The 27431-nt window shown below is 41.8% G+C and overlaps 1 protein-coding gene across 1 annotated transcript in view; it reads right to left on the bottom strand.

The window, feature by feature from the left end:
- The window catches only part of TH (tyrosine hydroxylase), a 98733-nt gene that overhangs the window by 45291 nt on the left and 26011 nt on the right, over positions 1-27431 (bottom strand). Inside the window, exons 3-6 of the mRNA XM_030199517.1 lie at positions 15089-15263; positions 10776-10864; positions 10318-10385; positions 3565-3615 (exon numbers count right to left, since the gene is read on the bottom strand). Coding sequence (XP_030055377.1) covers positions 3565-3615; positions 10318-10385; positions 10776-10864; positions 15089-15263 — 383 coding nt within the window. The remainder of the gene's footprint in view (positions 1-3564; positions 3616-10317; positions 10386-10775; positions 10865-15088; positions 15264-27431) is intronic.

Here is a 27431-nt window from a genome sequence, read left to right as displayed (position 1 = left end):
TTATTTATAAGTTTTGAATGTAAATGTCACGTGTTAGACTATGGGATTCTTAAGTGTGCTGTTTTGAATTAAAACGCACTAAATACAAAGGCTGTGCGGTAATTGTTGGAAGCGTGCCCAGCATGTCCTCAACATTTACCGCACTAAAAACTGCACTAGTGCATGTAAACCAGTTAGCCCAGATTCACTTAGGGCCTGCTGCTGAGGATGTGTTAAGTGAACTTGTGCTAACTGCAGAAGTGACGGTTAGCACACGGTAAATACAGCACGCTAATTCTAGTATGCAGTCACGCCCATTCTTCACCCATGACCCGCATAATTCCCACCCCCAACACAACATGGAGTTAACGCTCAAATTAGTGCATACTAACTGCCATACCACCACGGTAACAGTTGGCACACTTGTACGGAAGCAGTTAATGCTTAATAATTCACGTGTTAACTGCGTAGCACACTTTAGTAAAAAGGTCCCTATGTTTTGTTTTGTTGCTGTCTCATTAGATTATGCCTGTCACTTGTTTCTTTGCTTAAGAGAACATTCTGGAACTTTCTACCACAAAAAAAGCATGTACACAGGTTACAGTATGGAAGCTTCTGGGGAAGAAAAGGTCTTTGGGTGTGAGGGTGGATCTCTTTGATCAGAAGGTATTCAGGTGATTTCACAAGTCACAGGGATACAATATTGTCAAGGAAGCAGAAGGAGAGGCAGCAAGGTGCTGGAGGTCTCCAGGGATCCAGGGAGCAAGTGAGGGGCAGCTGTGGGTTATGCTCTGTCAAACCCCAGCAAAGTAGAGGTTGTCAAGTGCTCTCCAAAAGCCTGGAGGAGTTCCAGAAAGATCAGCAGTCCATTTGGCTCAGGAAGGCCCAGAGATACAGAAATCTGTCTAGGTGCTATTACCACCAACCAAATGTTTTCTGAATTTGTATATGGAAGCAGATGATTTCAAGCTCCTGTCTGGCCATGAGCAGAGAACAAGATGTCACAGGAGCCAAGGGATGTCATTCTGCCAAGTTGCTCAAGGTGTGTGGGAAGCTGTGCATTGGCCTTTTGCTCTGTTTTGATCTCTGAACTGTGTATTTGATTTTGGTACTTTTAGAGTATTAAACTCAATCAACTGTTTCTTGCTGCATTCTGCACTGCAGAATCTTCCCTTTGTCTTTAGCAAATCTTGACTGGCTTAGAACAACGTGGGTTTAAAAACAGTTTGCACAAGGTCTTGGTGGAAAAGTCTATCATCTGCTATTAAGATAGACATGGGGAAAATCACTACTTATCTCTGGGATCAGTAGCAGGGCATCTTGCTACTCTTTGGGATTCTGTCAGATACTTGTGACCTGGATTGGCCCTTGTTGGAAGCAGGATCCTAGGCTAGAAAGACTATCGGTCTGACCAAGTATGGCTATTCTTATGTTCTTATAAAAGACAGTGTGAGTGATCCCCTGGCTTTTAGTTACCCCTAGAGTAGAATCTGGATCCAGAGCTGCTGCAGTTTTTTTTCCTTACTTTGCTATTCCTGAAGGTAGTCCTTACCTTTTCTGGGAATGCCCTACAAAATGGGGGTTACACCTATGCTCAGACATCCTTATGGCAGTGAAATTATCTGCAGTTCAGTGTCTGACTGCACACTCAGTGTACCTGAATATAACTCACCTTGAGCTACTACTAAAAACTGTTTGAGAAAAAAAAAAATCTTTGGATCATCTTGCTTCTGCTGTTTTGTTATTCAATCACTATTTTCTCAATTTCCTTTCTTGCAGAATATTCACTAATGTCAGATGACTTGATATCTTATATTTGGGGGGGGGGGGCAGAGCTCTATAAGCAGACAATGGTACATGATAGTGTGGCACTTTTACCAAACTAATTTGATCTTTTGTAGTCATATTGGGATGGCTGAAATGATCGGCCAGTTGTGGATTTCTGTCTACTTTTACTGGAGTTAAAATGGAAACGCTGCATCTGAGCCAGTAGGCTGAAGGGTAACTGAGGCTGTAAGCTCAGTCGTGAGGCACTACTGAAAGAAGAAGCAGGACCAGCTCACATGTCCTATACTTGATTCTTGGGCCAGGATTCCACTCCCAGATTGGCTATGGAGGCTGCAAGTCAGCATTCTAAGGTGGGAAGGGAGTCCCAGCTATCTCTCAAGTGGAAAGATTTAGGATTCACATTAGCCACATTCTCTAGGGAGCTAGTTTGTGCCCATTGGTCAAGGACTTTTGCACTATGATGCCTGGGCTAAGAAGCTGGGACTAGGGGGCATGCAATGAAGCTACAAATTAGTAAATTTAATACGAATCGGAGAAAATGTCTCTTCACTCAATGTGTAATTAAACTCTGGAATTCGTTGCCAGAGAAAGTGGTAAAGGCGGTTAACTTAGAGGGGTTTAAAAAGGTCTGGATAGCTTCCTAAAGGAAAAGTCCAAAGACCATTATTAAATTGACTTGGGGAAAATCCACTGCTTATTTCTGTGATAAGCAGTATAAAATGTATTGAACTTTTTGGGATCTTGCCAGGTTGGAAACAGGATGCTGGGCTTGATGAACCTTTGGTCTGTCCCAGTGTGGCATTACTTATGTACTTCTGAAATAAAATAGAAGTACATAAGTACATAAGTATTGCCACTCTGGGAAAAGACCAAGGGTCCATCGAGCCCAGCATCCTGTCCACGACAGCGGCCAATCCAGGCCAAGGGCACCTGGCAAGCTTCCCAAACATACAAACATTCTATACATGTTATTCCTGGAATTGTGGATTTTTCCCCAAGTCCATTTAGTAGCGGTTTATGGACTTGTCCTTTAGGAAACCATCTAACCCCTTTTTAAACTCTGCCAAGCTAACCACCTTCACCACGTTCTCCGGCAATGAATTCCAGAGTTTAATTATGCGTTGAGTGAAGAAAAATTTTCTCCAGTTTGTTTTAAATTTACTACACTGTAGTTTCATCGCATGCCCCCTAGTCCTAGTATTTTTGGAAAGCGTGAACAGACGCTTCACATCCACCTGTTCCACTCCACTCATTAATTTATATACCTCTATCATGTCTCCCCTCAGCTGTCTCTTCTCCAAGCTGAAAAGCCCTAGCCTCCTTAATCTTTCTTCATAGGGAAGTCGTCCCATCCCCGTTATCATTTTAGTCGCCCTTCGCTGCACCTTTTCCAATTCCACTATATCTTTCTTGAGATGCGGCGACCAGAATTGAACACAATATTCAAGGTGCGGTTGCACCATGGAGCGATATAATGGCATTATATCATCCTCACACCTGTTTTCCATACCTTTCCTAATAATACCCAACATTCTATTCGCTTTCCGAGCCGCAACAGCACACTGAGCAGAAGGTTTCAGTGTATTATCGATGACGACACCCAGATCCCTTTCTTGGTCTGTAACTCCTAACGTGGAACCTTGCATGACGTAGCTATAATTTGGGTTCTTTTTTCCCACAGGTAGTGGTGAATGAAGGCTCATGGGGTCATAGTCCAACAGATTCTGGTTCCCGTGAAGCTGGAAGCCCAAACAAGCAGAGGGAAATTGCAAGGCCTCATATAAAAAGGGTACTCACCAGGTTGCAATCTCTTCTGGCATGTACTCCACTCGAGGGATAGGGTCCCCACTGTATGACAGAAAGAAGCAGGTGAAGTGAGATTGGCAGTCCTGAGTAGGTTATAGTGCAACTGCAGATCACAAGAGACACCTTGGGCCACTTCGTGCTTTTAAAAGGGCAATTTTTAGAATCTTTGCTAGGTGTAATTCAGCAGTCTGAAAATTGCCCAATTTGTATGTAGGTATAAGCATGTGCATAAGGCAACAACATGCCTACTTTTAGGTACATATGGGGGAGGCATTGCCTAGGTGGGGACTGAAATAGTGCCTACACTCTTATTTTCAAAAGTTTGCATGCCCTATTATTTTTTAAAAGTAGTACAGGTTTACTTCGAAATGAGTGCAAAGTCCACAGTTTAAAAGTACCTGTTCACCTTGCAGCCATGCCCTAAAATCATTGTCCTGTTGCATGGATGCTCTTGTAGTCTGGCATGCATAACTGTCAGTTAAATTCTTGGTTAAATCTGAGGTTTATTTCAGGATTAATGTGGAACTTCCTTTTTAATCTCCTTCTAATGTGAAAGCAAATAACAGCAAACTGTATAAATGTGTATATAGTACTAGATTTGAGAGGTGCGTGTGAGAACAGAGTTTGACTCCTGAGCAGAGCCAAAGAGGTTCAGCTCTGAGAAACAGCCAGCAGGGGGAGCTCCATGAGTATTTATTCTTTAGAGACCTTGAAGTGGAAGCTGCTGCTAGTGCTTCAGGAGGTGGTGTGAAAATGTTGTAATACAGAAAACGTGAATGTTTTCTGATATGCTTATCAATAAAATTTTGGTGTTGCTCAGTACTAAGATCATGTAGACAAAAATAATGAAATGTATTTTCTGTTACTTAATATTATAGACTTTACTACTTGAGATGTATTTTGTAAGAGGTTTGCTGGAGTAGTGAGCTGCTGTCTATTAGAAGAGCTAAAAACATTTTAAAAAATCTAATCACATATCTGAACCAGTAAAAGAGGGTTTGTGTATCAAAACAATTGTTTTCTAGCACAGCAGTTTTTGTTCACAAATAATTTATGAATTAGAGAACTCGGGTTAAGAGAAATACTGGATTACAGCTCGACTACTGCACAGGGAGGAAAGTCTGCAAAGTCACACGGACAGTAAGAGGCACATATCTCAATATTAGAGATATGTAAATGTAAGGGGAAAAAAGTAAGTACTTTGGACAACTTTAAAACTATAATACAAATCCAATGCAGGTTGCTTGAATCAGGGAATCTGCATCCAATTTTGAGCAGATTTACCCTGTCCCTGTTGATAGTAGACAGGGGTCTGTGTGGCAGTCATAACTGTGAGCAGAAGAAGCCAGACTTAAACATATAGACATAGAGCACAATATTCTGTCCGCGAAAGTATATGGTATTAGAGCCGCACAGCCACAAGCTGCAGTGACCTAGCACTGAATATCTACATATCAGCAGTCACCAAATAGTTAACTGGGCACCGGCCAATATTCAGACCAGTGCCCGGTTAATTTTAGAACATAAAGTTAGGACAACCTTTTTGCTGTCCTAACTTTATGCAGTTACCTAGCTGGCAAGCAGACTGAAAATCACTGCTAACCAGCAAAATAGGTGTTCCACCCGTGTTCCACTCCTGGCCCACCCCTAACCTAACTGGTCAGGAGATCTTTATCTTTATATAAAACTTTATAAATCAAACACCTTTTCAGATCTGAGTGGTTTACAAACAAATTCAAATATTCAGTTAAACCAACCCCTTAAAATTGTTAAAATTAAAGTTAAAAAGGAACTCCATTATTACAGGAAAGACCTAACGCACGTACACCAAGGAATCATTCATTCTATCATACGCAATCATAACTACTATTAACATAATATAGTATAGTCCGTGCAATCTAGATCTCCTGTCTGCTGGGACTACAAACCGAAAGCCAACTTTAAAAAGTGTGTTTTTAATAAAACTTTAAATTCCTTATAGTCAAGTTCAGCTCCTTGGGCAGACTATTCCAAAGGACTGGCGCTTGTCTCTCTGCAGGACCACCCGACGTGCCCTTGCCAGAGAAGGTACCAACAAACTCTGATCCTGAAGAGACCTAAGGCACCTTGCAGGCCATCTACTCAAATATAATGGTTTCTGCTCCCACAGAGCTTTATGTGTTAAGCAAAGTGCTTTAAACTTGCATCTATTGGAAATAGGTAACCAATGATATTTAATATACAATAGGGGTAGCATGGTCCTACAGATGAGAATTTCCTAATGGTAACATTCTACAGTGTTTGTATCCTTTTCACTTGGCTACCAGGAATTTCTGGATATATATTATATTGCTGAAGTCCAATCTTGTAATTACCAGATCATGAACCAAGGTCTGCAAGGCTGTCTCATCAAACATTCTGTATAACAGAATGCAGCTGCCTTAGGGACCCTTTTACTAAGTTGCGCAAGCTTCTACACGCACCCAACGTGTGCCAAAATGGAGTTACCGCCCGACTACCGCATGGCTTTTGTGGTAATTTCATTTTTGGTGCGTGTCCAATACACGCATCTGAAAAATATTTTTTTTATTTTCAGCCCTGTGTAACAGACGTGCACCAAGTGGCATTTGGCGTGCATAGGTCATTACTGCTTGGTTACCACATGAGTCTTTACCACTAGGTCAATGGTTGGCAGTAAGGTCTCAGACCCAAAATGGACAAGCGGCAATTTTCATTTTGCCGCACATCAATTTTCGGCAAAAATTTTTAAAAGGCCTTTTTTACAGGCCTGCTAAAAAATGGATCGGCGCGCCCAAAACCTTCGCCTACACTACTGCAAGCCATTTTTCAATGCGCATTTGGAAAAGGACCCCTTAATACATAGAATGTGTTCTTCGCAAGAGCTGAAATTTGCTCAACAAGCGATAGAGCATAGTCAATCACAACCCCTAAGTATCTAAAGCTGGTCACAGGGGTAATCTGCTTTCCAATCAATGTAGGTTGTAAAGTGGGACATACATTACTATTCCCGCTTATCAATGATATTCAGCAGTGCTAAATGATTAAATGCCAGCTGAATATCAGATGCCAGGTCACTCAGCAGAGTTTATTATTATTATTATTATTATTATTATTATTATTATTATTATTATTTGTTACATTTGTATCCCACATTTTCCCACCTTTTGCAGGCTCAATGTGGCTTACATATAACCATTAACGGTGTTAGCTAATTACGGTTTGAACAAATACATAGTATGAATGAATACAAACTGATATTGTGGTAAAATGAGGTATCTGTATGGTAGGAAACAGTTGGGGGGAACTTAGAGATGGAAAGGGAGAAGAAGAGTCAGGTAATGTCCGTTGCAGTCTTTGATTATGTTGTGTCGCAAGTGACCGGTATTTTTATGTTGGGTCAGTGGGGTATGTTCTTCTGAACAGGTCTGTCTTTAGTGCTTCCCGAAAATGTAGGTAGTCGAGCGTAGTTTCTACTGCTTTTGGCAATGCGTTCCATAGTTGTGCGTTTAGGTAGGAAAAGCTGGTTGCATAGGTGGATTTGTATTTGAGTCCTTTGATGCTTGGGTAGTGGAGGTTTAGATATGATCGTGCAGGTTTTGTGGAGTTTCTGGTTGGCAGGTCGATGAGGTCTGTCATGTATCCTGGTGCCTCGCCGTAAATAATTTTGTGAACAGTAGTGCAGATTTTGAAAGTGATGCGTTCTTTGATTGGTAACCAGTGCAATTTTTCTCTGAGTGGTTTGGTGCTGTCAAAACGTGTTTTTCCCAAATATAAGCCTGGCTGCTGTATTTTGGGTTTAACCAGGGAGGAGCCTCTCTTGGGAGAAACATTGCTTATTTCTGGAAATAAGCTATAAAGAATAGATCTATTTTGGGGGATCTGCTGGACACTTGGAACCCAGGGCCACACAGAGGGTGGGGGCAAAATTCCCTGGGCCCAACCTCCAAGGGGGGGCCCGGTGAAGGGGTCTCTCTCTCTCTCTCTCTTCTGCTCCTGATGGGACCCGGTTGATCGCGTCCTGAAAGGAGCAAGAGAGAAAACTCTGGCACCGGGCCCCCCCCCCCCCCCTCCATCACTGCTCTTTGCTCCACCTCTACCGCCATGCTGAGCGGCTGCTTTTCCCCTCTGGCACATGCTTGGTTTTGAAACCGAGCATGCACAATGAGAGAAAAAAAAAACAGCCGTAGGGGCAGGGCAGGCATGGAACGAAGAGCAGAGCTGGATTCTTCCGCTGGTGGGGCCTCGAGATCCCTGCCAGCTCCAAGGTATTTGAGCTGCAGCAGCAATCCTGGGGGGGGGGGGGCATCAGCGGAGATCATGGGGGGGAGGGGCGCCGGCAGCGTCTTTGCCCCGGGCCTGGCTCAGTCTCTTGGTGGCCCTGTTGTGAGCCAGACTGGCTACTGGTGGAGACAGGATGTTAGGTTGGATGGACTTTTCTTATGTTCTTAAGTATAGCAGGCTGTTTCTCCTTCTGACACAGCTTTGCAAAACAAGGGGGCCTTTGTTGAGGTTTGGAGCTTAGAGCAGGCTGCTTTTGAGACAGTCTGATTTTTTAGAATGTGTATTGAAGAAGAAAAAGCGTATTGTAGAATATAGTCACGGCCATGAGCCTTGGTTCAAGGCCTAAAGGGCAAAGGCTAACTAGTCTGTGTGACTCAGAAACTCATGATCTGATAAGACATCCTTGCGTGCAAGCAGGCATGAGAAAGGAGGAAGTATGAAAAGAAACAGGAAAGTGTGGTTTAGCAACATAGGGGAAACAGATGGTGAGAAAAGAGAACAGGATGATCTCTGAGGAAGATAACTTGTTAAAGCCATGTTAAGCATTGTTTTGAAAAAAGATATATAAGTAGCTGTATCAGAGCATTATTTTGGAGAGACAGCTTCAGATAGTACTTATGTATAGCAGAGCTGTTCTCCCATGTATCTATATTTGGTAAGTAATAACAATTGCTTTTCTCATACGTGGCCTTGGTCTTTTATCACTCCAAATTGTGGGTGGCTGGTACATAATAATTTGGGGTGGTGGTAAAAAAACTAAAAATAACAGTATTGATAAGAAGTTCTTCAGATAAGTGATATATACTGTTTAGGCAGAGCTCTAGCCCTAGAAACTTATTTTTTTCATTCAAAACATTTTTGATTTAAAACGAGGTAAAATTAGTGCTAGATTTTAGAGTTTAACTTTGGCAGATGTTTTTTCTGTACTGTTTTTTTCTCCTAGAAATAGGAGCTGTTTCCCACTATAGTTTTTCGGTCTGCTATTGAGCCGATGAGAAGGAGCCCTATGGGGTTATATGTAGCAAAAGTCTATGACTTTTCACAGGGCAGTTAAGGCTCAAGTTACTTAAAATTAAGAAACTATCATACAGTTTGTTTTCTCAATTTTAGGAGCAAAATTAATATTAGTATTTAGTGTCAAAATGTTATGTCATTGCAATTGCAGAGAAAACATTCTGGCACATACTTCAGAGATTAAGTATCAATCAAAAGGTACAGCAGGTGTTACATTCAGAGATTCTGATCCAAAAGGATTCAAACAAGAGTTTAAGAGGGATGTATAAAACCCAGTTACAAGAGAGGGGCCATGTTTCTTTCCTCCCAGGAGCAAGTCCAGATAAGAAGGATATAGAGGAAAAGTGAACAAAGGATTAAAGCCCTGATGTTCAATGCTCTGGTACTAAAGTGAAGAGCGCCCGCCCCATACCACAGAAACAGCGCAGAAATATAGCTCTCCAATGCTCAGAGCTAATGGCATCAAATTATATCACACTGAAAGGACGGGGGAGAAACATACCTGGCATATGTGCACAAGAGTTTTGCAGTAAGCGCAGCTCTTGTGCACATGTCAGGCAAATCCAGACGTGAAGCACAAATCAGCGCTGTTCTTCTGCACCTTTAAATATACGTTTTTCAATTTAGTTTTCACTTGAAAGGCTTATATTTAAGCACAGAAAGCAGATGCCAATGTGTGCTTTCACTTTCAGGTTTGTTCAAACTCACACACATTTGTTTCTCAGCTTCCACAGGCTTCCTTCCAAAAACTCCTTAAATGTTACTAGGGGATCAGACTTGGGCTCGCTCCGGCCTGACCTGCTCTGGCCTGGAGCCTGTTGGGTTGGGTTGGTGAGCCCACTGGACCACTAGGCTATTTTTGGGACGAGGGTTCCACTGGACCACTAGAGATTTTTTTTTAGGCTTAGTGGGGTCAGGAGGGGTCCACCTGACCATCGGGCATATTTTTTGGTTTGGAGGGAGGCTCGAGCTTGGGCTTGGGAAAGGTTTGGGGAGTAAGGGGCCGTGGCATGCTGCCATTATGACTTTCCTGTCAGTGCCTGATCCAATTAGCACTCAGGCACTGACAGGAAAGTTAGCAACAGCACAAGAGCTGTTGGTAGTTTCCAGTCGTTAGGGCAGGGGGTTTTTGTGAGAGTTTTCTGTGCATTGGATGGAATCTGCTATTGAGCTCATTTTAATACTAGCGAGCTTATTAGCATAGGACTTTCAGTCACTGCTTCCGTGCACGGTAAAGCAATGGCCGAAAGCCTCTATGCATTAGCCACAAAATAATATTTCATTTAGACTGGCTAAAACCAGTTTAAATGAAATGTTGCAAGCTCGGATTGCTTTGAGCATCTCCCCCTCAAAGCCTTGTGCCTGAGACTGGCAGGTTTGTAGGGAGTGGTAGGCATCAGTTTTCCTGAGAGCCTCTCCTGAGACCAACACATTCCCATAATGCCTTACTGTTTATAGTGGAAGGCAATGTCTGCAATCCTTTTTCTCCGCTTACGATATTCTTGGTCAGAAAAGCCCTGCAAGAAAACAGAGAAAGAATAAGTGTAAGGGAAAGGAATGAGTGCAAGAGAAATGCTACAAAATGAGAGGGAGATAGAGACAGAAAGAAAGAGACAGAGAGAAAGAGATAGAGAAGTACTGTAGGGAAACTGGGAAAAGACATTACAAACAGAGAATAAAGCTTAAAATCATAGAGAAGAAACATGCAAATGTTGGCGGCAGTTTAGAGACATACAAGAACATCAGAGACAGAGATAAAGACTGAGACAGCCCACAATGTTTAATTGGGCTTTGTCACATTTATACTGGTAGAATTCTTTCTTGGGAATTGTATCTACAGGGAAGGGTGCAGATGGAACTCAACTTTCAGGAAGAGCCAAGTCAATAAAAGTTAAGAAATTGCTCACAGGATGATCCAAATCCAGGTCTGGATCAAACTTGGTCACCAGGTGATGACACTTATCTAGATCAGAAATTTTCTTTGGAAACCAGTGCACTAAAAGGAAGGAGAAAGGAGAGTCAGAAGAGGTGAGCCACTTCCAGACCAACGATAGAGCAAGGACTGCAAAACCTTTCAAAGAAAGGCAATACAGCCAGGGTTGTATGTGCTTCAAGACCCAGTCAATATAGGCAGGGCTCTGTACACCTCCACCAACATTCACTGACAAAATATCATTCCAATAATTTGAATAAAATAAAGTTATCAATATAGGTTGCCATTGAGATGTGTTATTTTACTACTAACCCCAGTTATTAGTAACTAGGTCTCATTGCATAAAAAGGGACCTGTTCTAAAATAGCATGTTAGTGGTAAAATAACACATCTTAATGATTTCCCACATTGATAACTATAGGATTTATTACAATTTAGAAACCCCAAAATATCTCCGGGTAAAGCCCAATCCTCAGTCATTATCCAAAATTCTAGCATACGAGAGAGCTCTCCATAGAGCTGCATCCTCGCTACTGCGACGAACGGCGAGTTTTATACTTTATGCTGGGGCACTGAATTGACCTCAAGTACATCTTACTGTGTCCCCTTTTTTGACCCCTGAAGCAGGTGCTGTTTTGCGCCGAAACACGGCCTGTGTCGGGTCATCAATAAAGAACTTTAATTGTCCCAGTCTTGAAGGCCCAGTGTTGCTTTTTTTGTTTCTATATTAAATCATATCATTTTATTTAAAATGAAACACAGGGTGCAGATATTACTTCAATATTTTCTTGTACTTTTCTAGGGGTAGATATTCGGAACTTAACTGATTAGTGCCACTGAATATCACCGCTAACTGGCCATTCCCCTAACTGGTTAGGTTAGGGTCAGTCAGGATGGAGTTTGGATGGAGCCAGGCAATGGCAATATCCAGTCTGCTAACCAGCAAAGTAAGAGGCCCTTTTACAAAGCAGCGGCAGAGCTACTGCCAATTAGCCCCTGCCGCACACCATTTCCTTTTTTCACAAAACCCCCGCTGTGGTAAAAGTGGCTTCGGTGCGCAGCAAATCCACATGCCGAGGACACCACAGGGCTCCTTTTACCGCAGCATAGTAAAAGGTTGCTGTAACTTTATGCACTGAGTTAACTGGGCACTGGTCCTAGTATCGGCCATTGTCTAGTTAACTTTCGGGTCAGTGCTGGGAGCCGCATGCCCCAGCATTTAATACCTGGGACTATAATAGCCCAAAGCTGTGAGCGGATTATGAGCACCTTACTGCTATGAGCTAAATATTACCCCCATATTTATTTTACTACTAAATCATTTCCACACTTCTAGATGTATGCAGTGCTGTATACATTATATGTATGTGCTTTCTTTGGCCCTAGAGAGCTCACAATAACTTTCTTGTACCTGGGACAATGGAGGGTTAAATGACTTGCCCATGGTCACATGGAGCTGCAGTGGGAATTGAACCCAGGTTGCCAGGATCAAAGCCCACTGCACTAACCATTAGGCTACTCCTCCACTCTATTTGTATTTCTACTGTATTTATTTAGGGGTAAATATTCAAAGCTAGTTAGCCATGTAGCAATATCTGCTACCTGGATATCTAGTGCTCACTGAGCCTAGTCAATGATAAATAAGGCCACTGGATATCATGTCTGGGTAGTGCCAGGGCAGTTCAGGGGGTGAAGATAAGGCAGCGCCAGAAGGTTTCTAATTTTGCTGTCCTAACTTGTCAAAATAGTTTTCCAGTTACTGTCTCTGAATGTTGGCAGTAACTGATACAGCTTCAGCTGCCACTGAATGACCTGGTATTCAATACTGTTATTCAGGTACAGCCCAGCACTGAATGTCTAGATATTTAAAAAAACTCATGGGGCCAGCGTTAAAAGTAACACCCTTACTTCATACTGGATTTTCTTTTTTCAGACTTTCCATACTAAAGAATCATTATAAAAGCATCTACATGTGTAAACGACAGCACTTAAGCTTCTAGATTGGATATACATGGAAATAGTGATTTCAGAAAGCCACTATTGACATGTAGGGGCCAGTGTGTTTTTTCTAATGAAAAAGATGCCAGTACTCAAATGCCAGGCCACCCTTCTGGGGTAGGGTGATCACTAAGGGATTCACCCCACCATAGCCAGGCCCCCTGCAACCATTCACAGAATCTATGACAAGGTAGAATTGGTGTGTAGAGCCTGAATTCTTTCATTAAAACTTGGGAACCATGGGTCAATTTTAGCAGACGATGGAAAAGGTGCCAGTACTCAGTACCCCCAAGTACCCCCTCAAAAAAAGCCCTGGTAGGAGCCAGGATACAGAGTTTGAAAGAGAGGGTATGAGTGTGGTTTGGGGGATGAAAAATGCATGTGCCAATATGCGTGTATAGTTCAATTAAATTCTTCATTGATTGTCACCCCTCCTATGAATTGAACGCAACGGTTATAAAAGTGCTTATTTTGGCCAGGGCTAAAAATGAGAAATTGAAGGGGTTAATGTCCTTAAATCCCATTTATTATTCTTGCCTTTAAAGTTAAACAGCAAGAAACTTTTGCAGCTTCCCTTGATAATTGGTACAAGTTATACAGGGTTCCTGACCAAAAGGCGGTAAATCAAATAAATAGGACTTGAAACTTGCAATTAACTTTTAACCAAAGGATCTAGGTTCAACTTCAGCTCTTTTTTTGTTTTAAATTGTGAGCCCTCCAGAAACAGAACAATACCTATTGTACCTAAATATATGACACCTGCAAGCCTGAAGAATATTGAAGTGGTATAATTTAGGTACAGTAGGCATTTTTCTGTTCTTGAAGGACTCAGAATACAAAATAAAAGACTTAAAGTAGGATTTGATTTTGAGTCCATTGGTTCCCAGTCCACTGTACTAACCACTAAGGTGCCCCTCTGCTCTACATGGATGTCTGTATGCCATTTTCAAAGAATACTGCCAGACAGACATCCCAATGCCTTGTTCCCCCCCCCCCCCTTCATAATTTACACATTTACGGTTTGTAAAATGGATGTTTATGCTAGACATTCCAACATATGAGTGTCCATCTCACTATTTTGGCACAGGAGATCCTGTCGTGTTTTCTGTTTGAAAATACATGTGAGGTGGATCTCCATTGGGGATGTTATGACTTGAAAATGACCCTCGACGTGTAGTTATAAAATACTAGCGGAAGTAGTAGGAAATTGTGCCTTGAATGCAGCACAAACATTTACTGTCCACACCTAGATTATTCAAATATACATTTAGATCAGCAGATTCTACCCATGTAACATCCACATTCAGTCCTGTACATGTCTAACAGCAAAGTATGCATCATCATGACATGGCATGCACTTTTACACCAATCTGTATTTCATGAGGCTATTTACACACTCATCTGGCCAAATGTGAACTTTGTTTTGCATGTAAAACCCTGTTTTACGTGTGTAAAGGAGCTTTTATAAAATTACCATGTGGGTAGAAGTACACATGATGCAAAGAAAACAAATTCTTTTATATGACCTGCATGTAACCATGTCTGGGGTGCAGTCTGTGTAAAGCCTGATTTGTTTGCACCTTTTATAAAGGGAAAGGGAAATGGGACTTGATATACTGCCTTTCTGAGGTTTTTGCAGCTACATTCAAAGTGGTTTACATATATTCAGGTACTTATTTTGTACCAGGGGCAATGGAGGGTTAAGTGACTTGCCCAGAGTCACAAGGAGCTGCAGTGGGAATTTAGCTCAGTTCCCCAGGATCAAAGTCTACTGCACTAACCACTAGGCTACCCCTCCACTCAGGAACACAGAGAAGAACACAGAGAAGAGCAAACCTTTGCATTGGAAGAACAAAGACAACAGCAGCAAAGGTGACGAGCAAAAAGTCTCAACCCATGTACTGTGGTAAAAACTCTTTATTTGTTGGTAAAAGGATTCTGGTATTCGCTACACTAACGATTAGGCAACTCCTCCACTATGCCAAATAGGTCTAAAGAAATCTCTGCAGTATCCCTGGACCCTAGTGCTCCTTCTTATGACTACACGAGGCACAAAGTGTTGAGTACTAATCTGGACTAGTATATGCAAGCCTAAAATTACAATTTCCAATTTTACAAGAATGAATCAAAGTATTTAAATTAGCAAGAAGTCACATCACCCAGCAGCCTCTCCTGTTTGGATTCATTAGGTCTTAATGTTATTCTGAAGCATATTCATTTTTATTATGGGGATAAGACAGACACAGAAATATTACGGAAACAGATTAGTTCATGGGCTGAGCAACTTACATTTGTCCTCTTTTGCACTCCGCACATCTTCAGAAACCCTTTTGATGGAGCTGACCAAGGTACTGAGATCGGAACTGTGAACCTCACAACGCACAAAGTATTCTAGTTCTGTCACAGTGTCCTGGGCCTTCTTAGAGGGCCTCGTCTCTAGATGATGAATTTTGGCTTCAAATGTCTGGAGAACAACAAAAAACAAAACAAAACAGAGAAATAGACATCAGGGATCATAGGTGTGCACACCATGAAGATAATTCTATAAAGGATCATCTATTTTTAGGTACCAAGAATGAAGCCTAGTCTATAACGAAAAATAGATGTCTACTTTTCTGTATATAATATTAACATAGATGAATTATGCACCTACATTTTAGGCATGAGTGACTAGATTGTGGAACTATGTACATAAATTATAATATTTTGTAACTATGCACACTGCACATGCCCTGCCCGTGGGAATACTAACCTGCAAAGCATGGACCATCAGATATTGTTGTGTACTTATAGCACAATGTGTAGCAGGAAATGTCTCAATTATGTGCAGATGTGTTTACATATGCATGTAAATGACTAAAATACTGGTACTTATCCACATATATAGCATCTAAATCTAGGCAGCTTCTTATAGAAATAAAGATTTTTTTTGAACATCTACTCCCAGTTTAGAAATTGCTTTGTCATCCTCTACTTCTCTATTGCATTCACCCCCCCCCCCCCTCCCCATGGCATGCCAGAATAATAACAGGTCACTGCACTTGTGTGCAGTAAGGGGGTCAATACTAGTGTTAGGCAGCAGGAAGGTATACAAATGAAAGTATTTTAGTCATTTATGTGTACAAGTGGCTAATTATGTGCAAAATGACCTCTTCTAGAGTATCATTTATCAGGAAAGTGCCTACTTCTCTGGTGGGTATGTGGATAGGTGGAGTTTGGTGAGAGCTCAAAGATACATGTGTAAAACATAGAAGTCTATTATTTATGTACATCTGTGCTAATATCTAGGCAGGGGCTGGTGTAAGTGTTCATTCCTTAATGTACACCTGCTTTCATCCAGTTCTGCTAATATTCTATAAAGAAGTTCAAGTTTAATCTTATTTGATATACTGCTATGAATACACAAGACATCTAAGCAGTTTACAATTCAAGTCAATGATAATGGGGATGAAGGTATATAAGAATCAAAAAACAAAACCAGGCAAAAAGTAAACCAACACATAATAATAACATAATAGATGTGGGTGCCTACTTTTCTTTATGGAGCAGTCATGAAATAGGTGCCAAAAGCAGCACCTACAGTGGGCACCATCTTGTAAAATTACCTTCTACCTGGTTAGCATATTATAGCAAACGGTCTCCTTAGTGCACACAAAATGCATTTAAGATAAATAAAGTTGATTTACACACTATAAACTATGGGCCCAATATTCAGCGCTATCCAACTGGCCAGGAACGCCCCTTTTGAATTGCATGCTTTAGAATTTAGGTGCAGTTCATTATAGAATCCACTTATAAATGTAGACCCGACATTCATTTGCCTATATTTATGACCCTAAAGCTGAATCAATATTAAACTTCTAACTTATTTCCCCACCTTCAATCCACCCCTGCTGCCATTCAATTTTTATGCTCTTAAATTTAAGAGTAGTGACATTTTGAGCATACATTTAGGCACTCAGGGCCCCCTTTATCAAGCTGTGGCAAAAGGGGGCCTGTGCTTGCATCAGTGTGTGTTTTTCATGTGCCAAGACCCCCTTTTACTACAGTAGATCTTTCTTTTTGGGAGGAAATGACTGATTACCACCGGGTACATACCGATGCTACAAAAATAAATATATTTTTGTAGTGCCAGATATGATGGCACACTGGGGGTGGAAATTACCACCAAGCTGCTACGGTAGCCCGGCGGTACTTCTTTTTTAGCCACTTTGTAAAAGGAGCCCTCAGTCCTAATGAATTTTCAGAGGCAAATTTAGGAGCTTAGAGCTGGATTCTATAAATGACACCCAAAAAAATCAGTGCCAGAAAAAAAAAAACACTTAAGCGATATTCTGTAAGCTGTGCCAAAAGTTCAGCATGGTTTATAGAATAACGCATAAGTGGAGAGGTCATGCGTAAACTTAGATGCTGCCAAAAAAATATGGTGCAAATGCCCCTGTCTAAATTTACATGTGCAGCACCATTATTCTATAATTACATGCATAGCTCAAAACCATGCCCTGATCTGCCCTGAAATGACCATGACCCTCTTATTTCCATGCCCCCTTTTCCGGGCCATGTGTAAATTTTAGGTGTAGATCATGCACCTAAATTTACGTGTGTAAGCCTCAATTAAATCTAATTAGAGCCAATAATTGCTTGTTTAAAAGACAATTATTGGCACTAATTGGCTCATTTTCTATTAAATTGCGTGCACAAATTGGAAGCACTCCTAAATTTGCTTGCACCATTTTTGACAACTTTTACGGAATCAGGGGGAAAGCACTCAAAGTTAGAAGCATAAATTTCTTGAATAGCTTTGAATTGCTGATCTTGCAACATGCATGTTACTTACATTTGTTAAGTGTTGAATAACACCTACATGTACAAGAAGAGCAATTAAGGATGAGTTAAATAACATTTCTGGAATTTTCCAGGTGGTGGTGGATCTCAGGTCCAAATGAGCAAGTGGCTGACAATTGTCTGTGTCTTGGAGCAGGTGTAAATGCTAACAGGGAAATTGTTTTTAAATATACATGTATTTTCCCTTGGGCCAAATTCTATAAATGGCACCTTAAAAATTGGTGCTGAAAAACCACATGGTTAGCATGATTCTATAACCTATGCCTGAAGTTAGGTGTAGTTTATAGTGTAGTTTATAGAATATGCCTGCATGCTGTTCTTATGACTAAAATTTAGGCACACCCATTAAAGCCAGGCCTAAATACCTGTACCTAAGTTAGGCACAGATCGGGTGTATTCCATAATAGTGCACATAGCTTTTTGAAATGCCCAAACCCCACCCATTCTAAACATGGCCACGCCCCCTTTTTGACTGTGCATGTCAGAATCTACATGCACTGTGTTGTAAAATATGCCTAGAAAGTTGTGCATATAAATTCTAATTAAAACCAATTAGTGCTGCTAATTAGTTGTTGATTACCAATTATCAGTGCTGATTAGCTTCTTAATCAATTAAGTTGCACGCACAATTTAGCCAAATTAGCGTGTGCAACATAAGGCACCATATATAGAATTTGGGGGATTGTAAATAGTGGAATACATGCATATTTCATTGGACTGCCAAAACCACACGCAGAACATGCATCCTATAAAACTATGCTTCCTGCAGCATCTGTGTCTGTAAAAGGGGGCATTCCTAAAATCAGCATTTGCACACAATGATCTCCATAATGTGCACAGGAAAAATACGGTTTGTTCATTTTTAGATTTTCAAGACATTTCCCTGATGTTTGCTTTGTTTTTGTTGATTTTTTTTTCCAATTCATGCCAGATATTCAGTTTTATAACATTTTAATGCACATTAGAACTTTTAACACATCCAAATCAACAGTACGCATTAATTCACAGGTTAATGAGCATTAGATTAAATTTGTACACACTAAGGAGTCCTTTTACTAAACACTAATGCATTCTTACTGCAGCTAAAAAAAACCCTTATCATGAGGCAGGCTCAGGCGACCTGTGGTAATTTTGGGATCAGAGCATAATTTTATTGTTTAGCGCTGGGGGTGGGTCTGGAGGTGGAGAGGGGGAATGCTGTGGTTAGCACAGCTACATTCCCGCATGCTAATCAATTAGCACATGGTTAGCATGTGAGCCCTTACCACCTACAAAATAGGTGGTGAAAGGAGCTCACGCAGTAATGGCCACACACTAATGGAAAAACTAGCATGTGGCCATTAATACAGAAAATAGAAAACGTGGCCATTTTACCCCTGCAGAAAAAATGGCCTTAGCACTTAGGAATGACCTACGTAAAGATACGCTAAAGCCATTTTTTACAGCAGTTTGGTAAAAGGGCCCTAATTTTTTTTTTAAAGTGCCTTAACAAATGCACATACCCAGTTCCTATAGCACTGAAGGTAATAATGGGCGGTGGATGTACACCAACCATTTTTCATTTCATTTTATTTGGAGGCTTCCAAGTTTCATTTCATGTGATTTTATCTCCCATTTTCTTCATCTCACTAGATTTTGAGCACACGCTATTTGCAAATATGCAGTAAAAACAAACACAGAAACTCATTGATGGGTTTTATTTTTTAAATATTTTTTTGGCTCCATATGAAATGAAACAAACTCATTCCATTGTTGCCATGCACTAACATCAAGGTGTAGTCCACATCCATATCCTGCCCTCAGCCTGTCCATTTCCTGTCTTACTCCAGGAAATTACTACTACTACTTATCATTTCTACAGTACTACTAGATGTATGCAGCACTGTACAATAAACATGTAAGAGACAGTCCTTACTCAACAGAGCTTACAATCTAATCAAAATAGACAAACAGGAAAACTAAGGGATAAGGGAATTACTTAAAGTGGGAATAATAAAACAGACATGGGTATTGAACAAGTGAATAGGGGATAGGAGTTAAAAGCAGCCTCAAAAAGGTGGGCTTTTAGCCTAGATTTGAAGATGGGCAGAGCTGGAGCAATGACATACTGGGAAGTCTATTCCAGGTGTATGGTGCAGCAAGATGAAAGGAACGGAGTCTGGATTTGGCAGTGTTTTTCATCCATTTTGATACAGAAAGTGAAAGTGCCTTGGTGCTTTGTAGCTTTTACTACATGAGACGTGGGGTAAGGAATATTGTAGATGAAAATATTCGAGTTATTCCCCAAGTTTTCCACGTCATCACTGTGACCCCTGACGCAGGTGCTAGTCACCGAAACACGGCCCGTGTCGGGTCAAGGCTCATTCATTAAAGAACTTTGTTCCATTTTAAAGGCCCGTGGTGCTGTTTTTTTGTTTGGACTTTAGTTTGTACTTTGTTCCCTCTCTTTTGTTATACCAGAGCTGGAGCAATGACATACTGGGAAGTCTATTCCAGGTGTATGGTGCAGCAAGATGAAAGGAACGGAGTCTGGATTTGGCAGTGGAGGAGAAGGATACAGCTAAGAGAGATTTACTTGATGAATGGATGTAGTTAGAGAGCACTTCTAGAAAGAGGTGCGTATATTTCTGCACCTAGAGGGTGCTTATTTGGAGCCTATAGTATAATGGAGAGGAGGTGCCTACTTTCCTTTATAGAATACTAACATAACAAGGTAAGCATGCACATATGTGTTTCAAAGTGAGCACTTATGACAGCCATAGAGCTTGCACTTAGATTTGGGCACTGTTCCTTCTAACCTGAGCGGGAGTCTTTCAACTGAATTGCTGCTAGTGTGTGGGGGGAGGGGGCAGTGCTTCAACATTGTGCTTTCATTCACTAGGGACAGGCAGGTTCCCTGAAGTCCTGCAGAGCTTGGCTGTCACTCACTATTGAAAATGTGATAGCTTAGAGGAAACAGTGATTTGGGGGATATGTGTGTAATTTATAATATTCCATAAATTGTATGTGTAAGTGAAACTCCATCCAGGCTCTACCCATATGAACTTCTACCTACAAAGTAAATACTATTGAAGATAGTTACGTGCATATTGACACTTTTTATTATGTACACATGTGTAAACATACATGTAAATGACTAAAATACTAGCTTTTATGCACATACATGATGCCTAACATTAGTTGTTTCCTTATAAACTTATCTCCTTAAGTGTGTGAATTAGCACACACAGCCATGCCGTCATGGTGACTGTTCTTGTTGCTGTGTGATAATTCATTCAGTAACTGCACTGGACTTCAGTAAATGGGTCCCTAAGATCTTAAATTCAATAGTATGTCTATGAAGAAAAAGCTTAGTAAATCAGACCCTAAACATTGTATTACCCCAGATACAAATAAGTACCTGTATATACTAAGTACTTATAGTAAGTACCTATATATATAATAAATCACTTTGAATGTAGTTGTAAAAACCACAGAAAGGTGGTATATCAAGTCCCATTCCCTTTCTGGTAACTATTTTGTTTGTGGTTGCTGTGTTTTTCTTTTATATAATGCAATAAAATGAACTTTAAAAAAAAGAGTACAGTTAAGAAACACAGTTTCTTTCCGATTTACATCTATAAGTGCACCCTCCCCAAACAAAAATTTACATATGCAAAATTTAAGGCTAAAATCATACAGCAGTGCAGGGAAGGTGCCCATGTATTGCTTAATAGCTGATCTAGTTTGGGCATCTGCCCACCATTTATAGTACTTTTCCTCTTCCAATCAATGTTCAGTTTCTACCTACCTCATCACTCACTCCCAATAATCAAACCACCATAATAAAGACAGCAAATTGACAACAGTTCAGAAAATGTACCTTACCAGCTGTTTGAATGTGAGCTCAGAGAGATTTAGGACTGCCCTTGATCTGCATCACAATCTACTGAGCTGAGTGCTGTCCATGGTGCTGCAAGCCCAGCACACTAGAAATTGTACTAAACTACATCAGACTGCTCCTGGATGATTGACAATATTTGGATTTGCTGGCTACATTTTCATGCTTTTTGTGACAGACTATAATATAATAAATGATGGCATATAAAGACCTGGATGATCCATCCAGTCTGCCCAACAGTCATACTCATTATCAATTCATGAATAAACCAACAATGACAATACTTGATCATGGTCTTTCTTTGGCATTTCTGGGACATAGACCATAGAAATTCACCCAGCACTGTCCTTATGATCCAACTACTGGATTTGCTATTGAAACCCACTCCAGCCTATCTGTCTTGTTGTTTGCGAGAGACAGACTGTAAAAGTCTGCCTGGCACGGTCCATATGTTCCAGCTACTAAAATTTCCATTGAAACCCTTTTCATCCCATCCTAATCCACATTGCCATATATGGGACACAGACCATACAAGTATGCCTGGCACTGACCTTAGTTCTTCACAGTTGGAGTTGCCACCTAAGCGTCACTCGACACATCCACACACATGCAGTTATTTAAGTTTTGGGTATTTTAATACCATTTATTTTCTAATTAATTGGAGATCCTCTGTGTTCATCCCATGCCTTCTTAAATTCTGTCATCATTTTTGTTTCTACCACCTCCCTTGGGAGGACATTCCAGGCATTGACCACCCACTCTATGAAAAAGATTTCCTGGTATTACTCCTAAGTGTACCACCCCACATCCTCAATTCATGTGCTCTAGTTTTACCATTTCCCCTTCTCTGGAAAAGATTTGTTTCTATATTAATACCTTTCAAGCATTTAAACATCTGTATCATATCTTTCCTCTAGGGCATACTGTATATATTCAAGTCTTCCAGTCTCTTTCATACATCTTGTGTCGCAAGCCCCATACCTTTTTTTTGTCGTTCTCTGGGCCGCCTCAAGTCTTTTTACATCTTTAGCAAGATATGGCCTCCAAAACGTAGCACAATACTCTAGGTGGGGCCTCACCAATGACTTGTACAGGGGCATCAATACCTCCTTTCTTCTGCAGGTTAAGCTTCTCTATGCAGCCTAGCATTCTGACTATGACCACTATCTTATCACACTGTTTTGTTGCTTTCAGATCCTCAGACAATATCACCCCAAGGTCCCCTTCTCCCTGTCTGTGTATGTCAGCTTCTCACCTCCTAGGACATATGGCTCCCTTGGATTTCTACTCCCCAAATACATCAATCTGCACCTCTTTGCTCAAACCAGAAAATTGTTGCTGCTAGGTGATTCCATTATTAGAGGCATTAACTTTGGAACACAGTTCAAGGGCCCAACAAAGTAAAATGCTTTCCAGGATCCTCATCTAGCAGGATTACCAGGCAAATACTGACTATAATCAGAGAAGAGGGTTCTAACACTGATGTTGCTATCCACCTAAGAACAAATAAGCCAGCCAATAATAATCCTCTTGTAGCACAGAGAGCTTTCTGGAAACTGGGAGAGGGGTTAAAACTGTTGGTACAGACTGTAGCTTTTTCTGAAGTTCTACTTATTTATGGAAAAGGAGAGGAAAGATTACAAAATATTGAAAACTTCAATAGGTGGCTCAAAGCCTGGTGTCACCAAAAAGGTTTTAGGTGTATAGGAAGATGGTGCGATACATGGAAAAATATGACACTATATTGTTATGATGGGCTGCATCTCACTGCGGCAGGAAAAAGAATCCTTGGTGAGAAATTCAAACAATATGAGCCCAATATTCAGAGCTATTTAAGCAGGCAGGAGAGACTTCTACCCGTTTAAATCCCCTCTTGCTTCTTAACCCCTGATATTCAGCAGCACTAAACTGGACAGTGCAGCTGAATATGGCCTCTGATTGCTTACAAAAAGAGTGCTCAGGTCAGGGGTGGTACAGGGAGCAGTATTACAGAGGAGCCCAGGGTTATACGGGGGCTGGCAGTAGTCATTGCCAGCACCCGTATCGCTAAGTGACCTAATTTAGGCCTAATGTAGTACCACAAGACTGCCACAAGAGGTCATGGCAGCCATTTTGTGAGGCCAGTCAATAGGAGCAGGAGCCCTCAATGACCCTCTGGTCCACCAGGGATTAGAAGGTATGCCTAGGGAGGACGTATCTACAGCACTGAGGTTGGGATTGGGGTTAAGGGGAGTATGTTGTGGGGGATTAAACTTGGTACGTTTTACAGAATGGGGGATGGGAGGAGCAAGAGTATCCAGAGCAGAGGAGAGAATATTATTATAGGAAGAGACAGCCTCATTGACAGACTTGGATAGCATAGTGGTAGAGAAGAGATTTGAAACACTGGAGGGCAGAGTGGAAGGGTCAATAGCCTAAAGATTCCAAAATGTATTGGTTAAGATTGGACGGGACTGGGGAGGAGGGTGTTTAAGTATTGTTTTAAGTAAGTGTTTTGGTGATATCTTTGAAAGATACCTTATTCTGAACCATGCGCTTTTGAGCGACTGTCAGCCTTCCCCCAGTTTTTGGTTTAAAAGTTGCTCTATCTCCTTTTTAAATGCTGATGCCAGCAGCCTGGTCCACCCTGGTTAAGGTGGAGCCCATCCTTTCGGAATAGGCTCCCCCTTCCCCAGAATGTTGCCCAGTTCCTAACAAATCTAAAATCCTCCTCTCTGCACCATCGTCTCATCCACACATTGAGACTACAGAGCTCTGCCTGTCTCTTGGGCCCTGTGTGTGGAACGGGTAGCACTTCAGAAAATGCTACCCTAGAGGTTCTGGATTTGAGCTTTCTACCTAAGAGCCTACATTTGGCTTCCAGAACCTCTCTCCCACATTTTCCTATGTCATTGGTACCCACTTATACCAAGACAGCCTGCTCCTTCCCAGCACTATTAGCACTTGCATGCTTACAGGCCCCTCTGGACAAGTTTTCCTGGTGGCCAATGGCCTTCTCTCCCCCATCCCCTTGATCCCCCCAACACAAAGACCTCTAGCCCCCCTATTCCCCCCAACACAAAAAACTGTCCCTAATGGCCCAGTGAGTAACCCTAGTCCCACCCCCACCTCCTGGTGGCTTAGTGCACTGGACAGGGCAGGGTGCTGTCATTTTGAAGGTGACATCCAGTGCTACTCCCTCCTCCCTTCTAAAGGTAAGGTGGGGGTTTGGGTGCACTAAGCCACCAGGGCAGGTGAGGGGTATGGATAGGGTTGCCCACTGGGCCACTAGGGACCATTTATTGCTGTTGGGGGGAGTTAGAGGGCTAGAGGTCCACCAGACCTCCAGCCCACTTGTGCCCTTGTGTCCAGGGGTGGGGAGGAGGGAGAAGGCCACTGAGTTACCAGGGAAACTTGTCTGGGGTGGTTAGGGGGACTGGATGTCCAGTGTATGCAGGATGGGGGGAGGGGATACCTTCTATTTCACAGGTCCAGGGTTTTTTTTTTTTTTTGACAGTCCGGATCTGTCAAACAACTACTGTGGGAGGATTGTGCCCAAGGCACATGCCCAGACACAATCCTCTCGCAGAAGTACTCCCATGATCAAAACTAATAGCACGCATAAATATGCATACTATTAGTTTTGATCATTGGGGCTTTAATTCCCCGCACAGTTCCGGTGCTAATTTTTCAGCACTGTTGTGAACAGCATGGGGAATTTGATCATTGGCCCCTTAGTGCCTAGATTTTAGGCACCTAACTTTTAGCACTCTTCATGGAATTGCTCCTTATTTGTATATAGCGTGCACTCTTTAAGATGTTTCAAATGACAGCCCATTCCTACAATACAGTGGGATGGGAAAAGGGCAGAAAGGGGAAATTTCACAGTCACTAATGTGAAAATGGGCAGCAAAAGGAGGGAAATTCAGAGTCATTGGTTCCCACAATTCCAATGGGAACAGCAAATTCTTATTCATGAAGAAAGTCAGAGAGGCACCACCAAAATGGATAAAAGTAAGTAAAATAACCTGTGTTTCCTTCATTAATTCTCCTACCATAAGGAAGAAGAAAGGTGTCTGCCCTTATAGTCCCATAGGAAGCAGGCAACAATCCAGGCAGGCTTAAACCCACTAAATATTTCAGCTCTTCAGCATTTGAAAAAGGAGCAGCAACTTTGATTTTTACATGATTGGAAATAAAAATGCAAGATGGAACAGACACCAAGACACCAACTAATTCAATTTAGACTCCAGTTTTCTAATTTATCTTTCAAGTTCCCTGTTGCACCATCCTGGCATGATTAATAGATTAGCTGTAATTTGACAGCTTGATTGTGTTAAGTGGGGATGTAACCACACGTACAGCAGACACAGCCTCCAGTATGCAAATGTCATTCCAGATATCTTTTCTCATAGCCTTCCTGTGCATGGCCAGATGGAGTTGAAGGTATGATCCACTGATTTCTGATAGTTCCTCACAGCAACCATCTGACGGACCCTTGCACACTCATTAGGTTGCCAGCTAGATCCAGATTCGCCAAGCAGGGATGATCCAATCCTGGGCTTACCCCAATGCATGCAGGTACTTGCAGCCTTGCTTTTCATAGGGAATCCAATGGGGAAATTAGAACCACAAGTCCCTGCATTCAATGGGGTAAGCCCAGGACTGGATCAACCCTGTCGGGTGAATCTGGATCTAGTTGGCAACCTAATGAATGTTCAAACAAATGGTGTAACAGGAAGGAACTCAGGCAGCAGGCTCATCTTCATTCCATTCCCATTGCTTCAGGATGGCTTTAGGTCCACTCTAATATATATCATTATGAAGGGAGAATTTTACAGGTGTGAGTAAGCAATGATTTATGTAATATATCCATAAAGTAGATCATTTGGAAGTTGTGATAGCTTTTTTTTTTTTTTTTGAGGCCTGCCAGTTTCTTTCTTTCTTTTTGTCTTTCTTTTATTTGTTTTCAGTACTTGATATACTGCAAGTGATCCCTGAGGTGACTATCCAGCTTATAATCGAACGAGAAAAACGCCCAAGTTCCGACCTAAATCGGGAGATGGACGTTTATCTCACAAAAACGAATAAAGTGGTATAATCGGAAGCCGATGTTTGGGCGTTTTCAACTGCACTCCGTCGCGGATGCGGACAAAGTTTATGGGGGCGTGTCAGAGGTGTGGCGAAGGCGGAACTGGGGCGTGGTTATCTGCCGAACAGAGATGGGCGCATTTCACAGATAATGGGACAAAAGTATGCGTTTTTAGCTAGAATTTAGGGCACTTTTCCTGGACCCTGTTTTTTCACGAATAAGGCCCCAAAAAGTGCCCTAAATGACCAGATGACCACTGGAGGGAATCGGGGATGACCTCCCCTGACTCCCCCAGTGGTCATAAACCCCCTCCCACCTCAAAAAATGATGTTTCACAACTTTTTATTTTGACCCTCAAATGTCATACCCACCTCCCTGGCAGCAGTATGCAGGTCCCTGGAGCAGTTGTTAGGGGGTGCAGTGGACTTCAGGCAGGTGGACCCAGGCCCATCCCCCCCTACCTGTTACAATTGTGCTGCTTAATGCTTAGTCGTCCAACCCCCCCCGAACCCACTGTACCCACATGTAGGTGCCCCCCTTCACTCCTTAGGGCTATAGTAATGGTGTAGACTTGTGGGCAGTGGGTTTTGAGGGGGATTTGGGGGGCTCTACACACAAGGGAAGGGTGCTATGCACCTGGGAGCTCTTTTACCTTTTGTTCTGTTTTTGTAAAAGTGCCCCCTAGGGTGCCTGGTTGGTGTCCTGGCATGTTAGGGGGACCAGTGCACTACGAATCCTGGCCCCTCCCACGAACAAATGCCTTGGATTTATTCGTTTTTGAGCTGGGCGATTTCATTGTCCATTATCGCTGAAAAGCAAAAACGCCCAGCTCATAA

Source organism: Microcaecilia unicolor, chromosome 4 (genome assembly GCF_901765095.1).
Source record: "Microcaecilia unicolor chromosome 4, aMicUni1.1, whole genome shotgun sequence".
NCBI lineage: Eukaryota > Metazoa > Chordata > Amphibia > Gymnophiona > Siphonopidae > Microcaecilia > Microcaecilia unicolor.
Note: the sequence above shows the minus strand (reverse complement) of the source record. Positions and strands in the feature narration are given on the sequence as shown.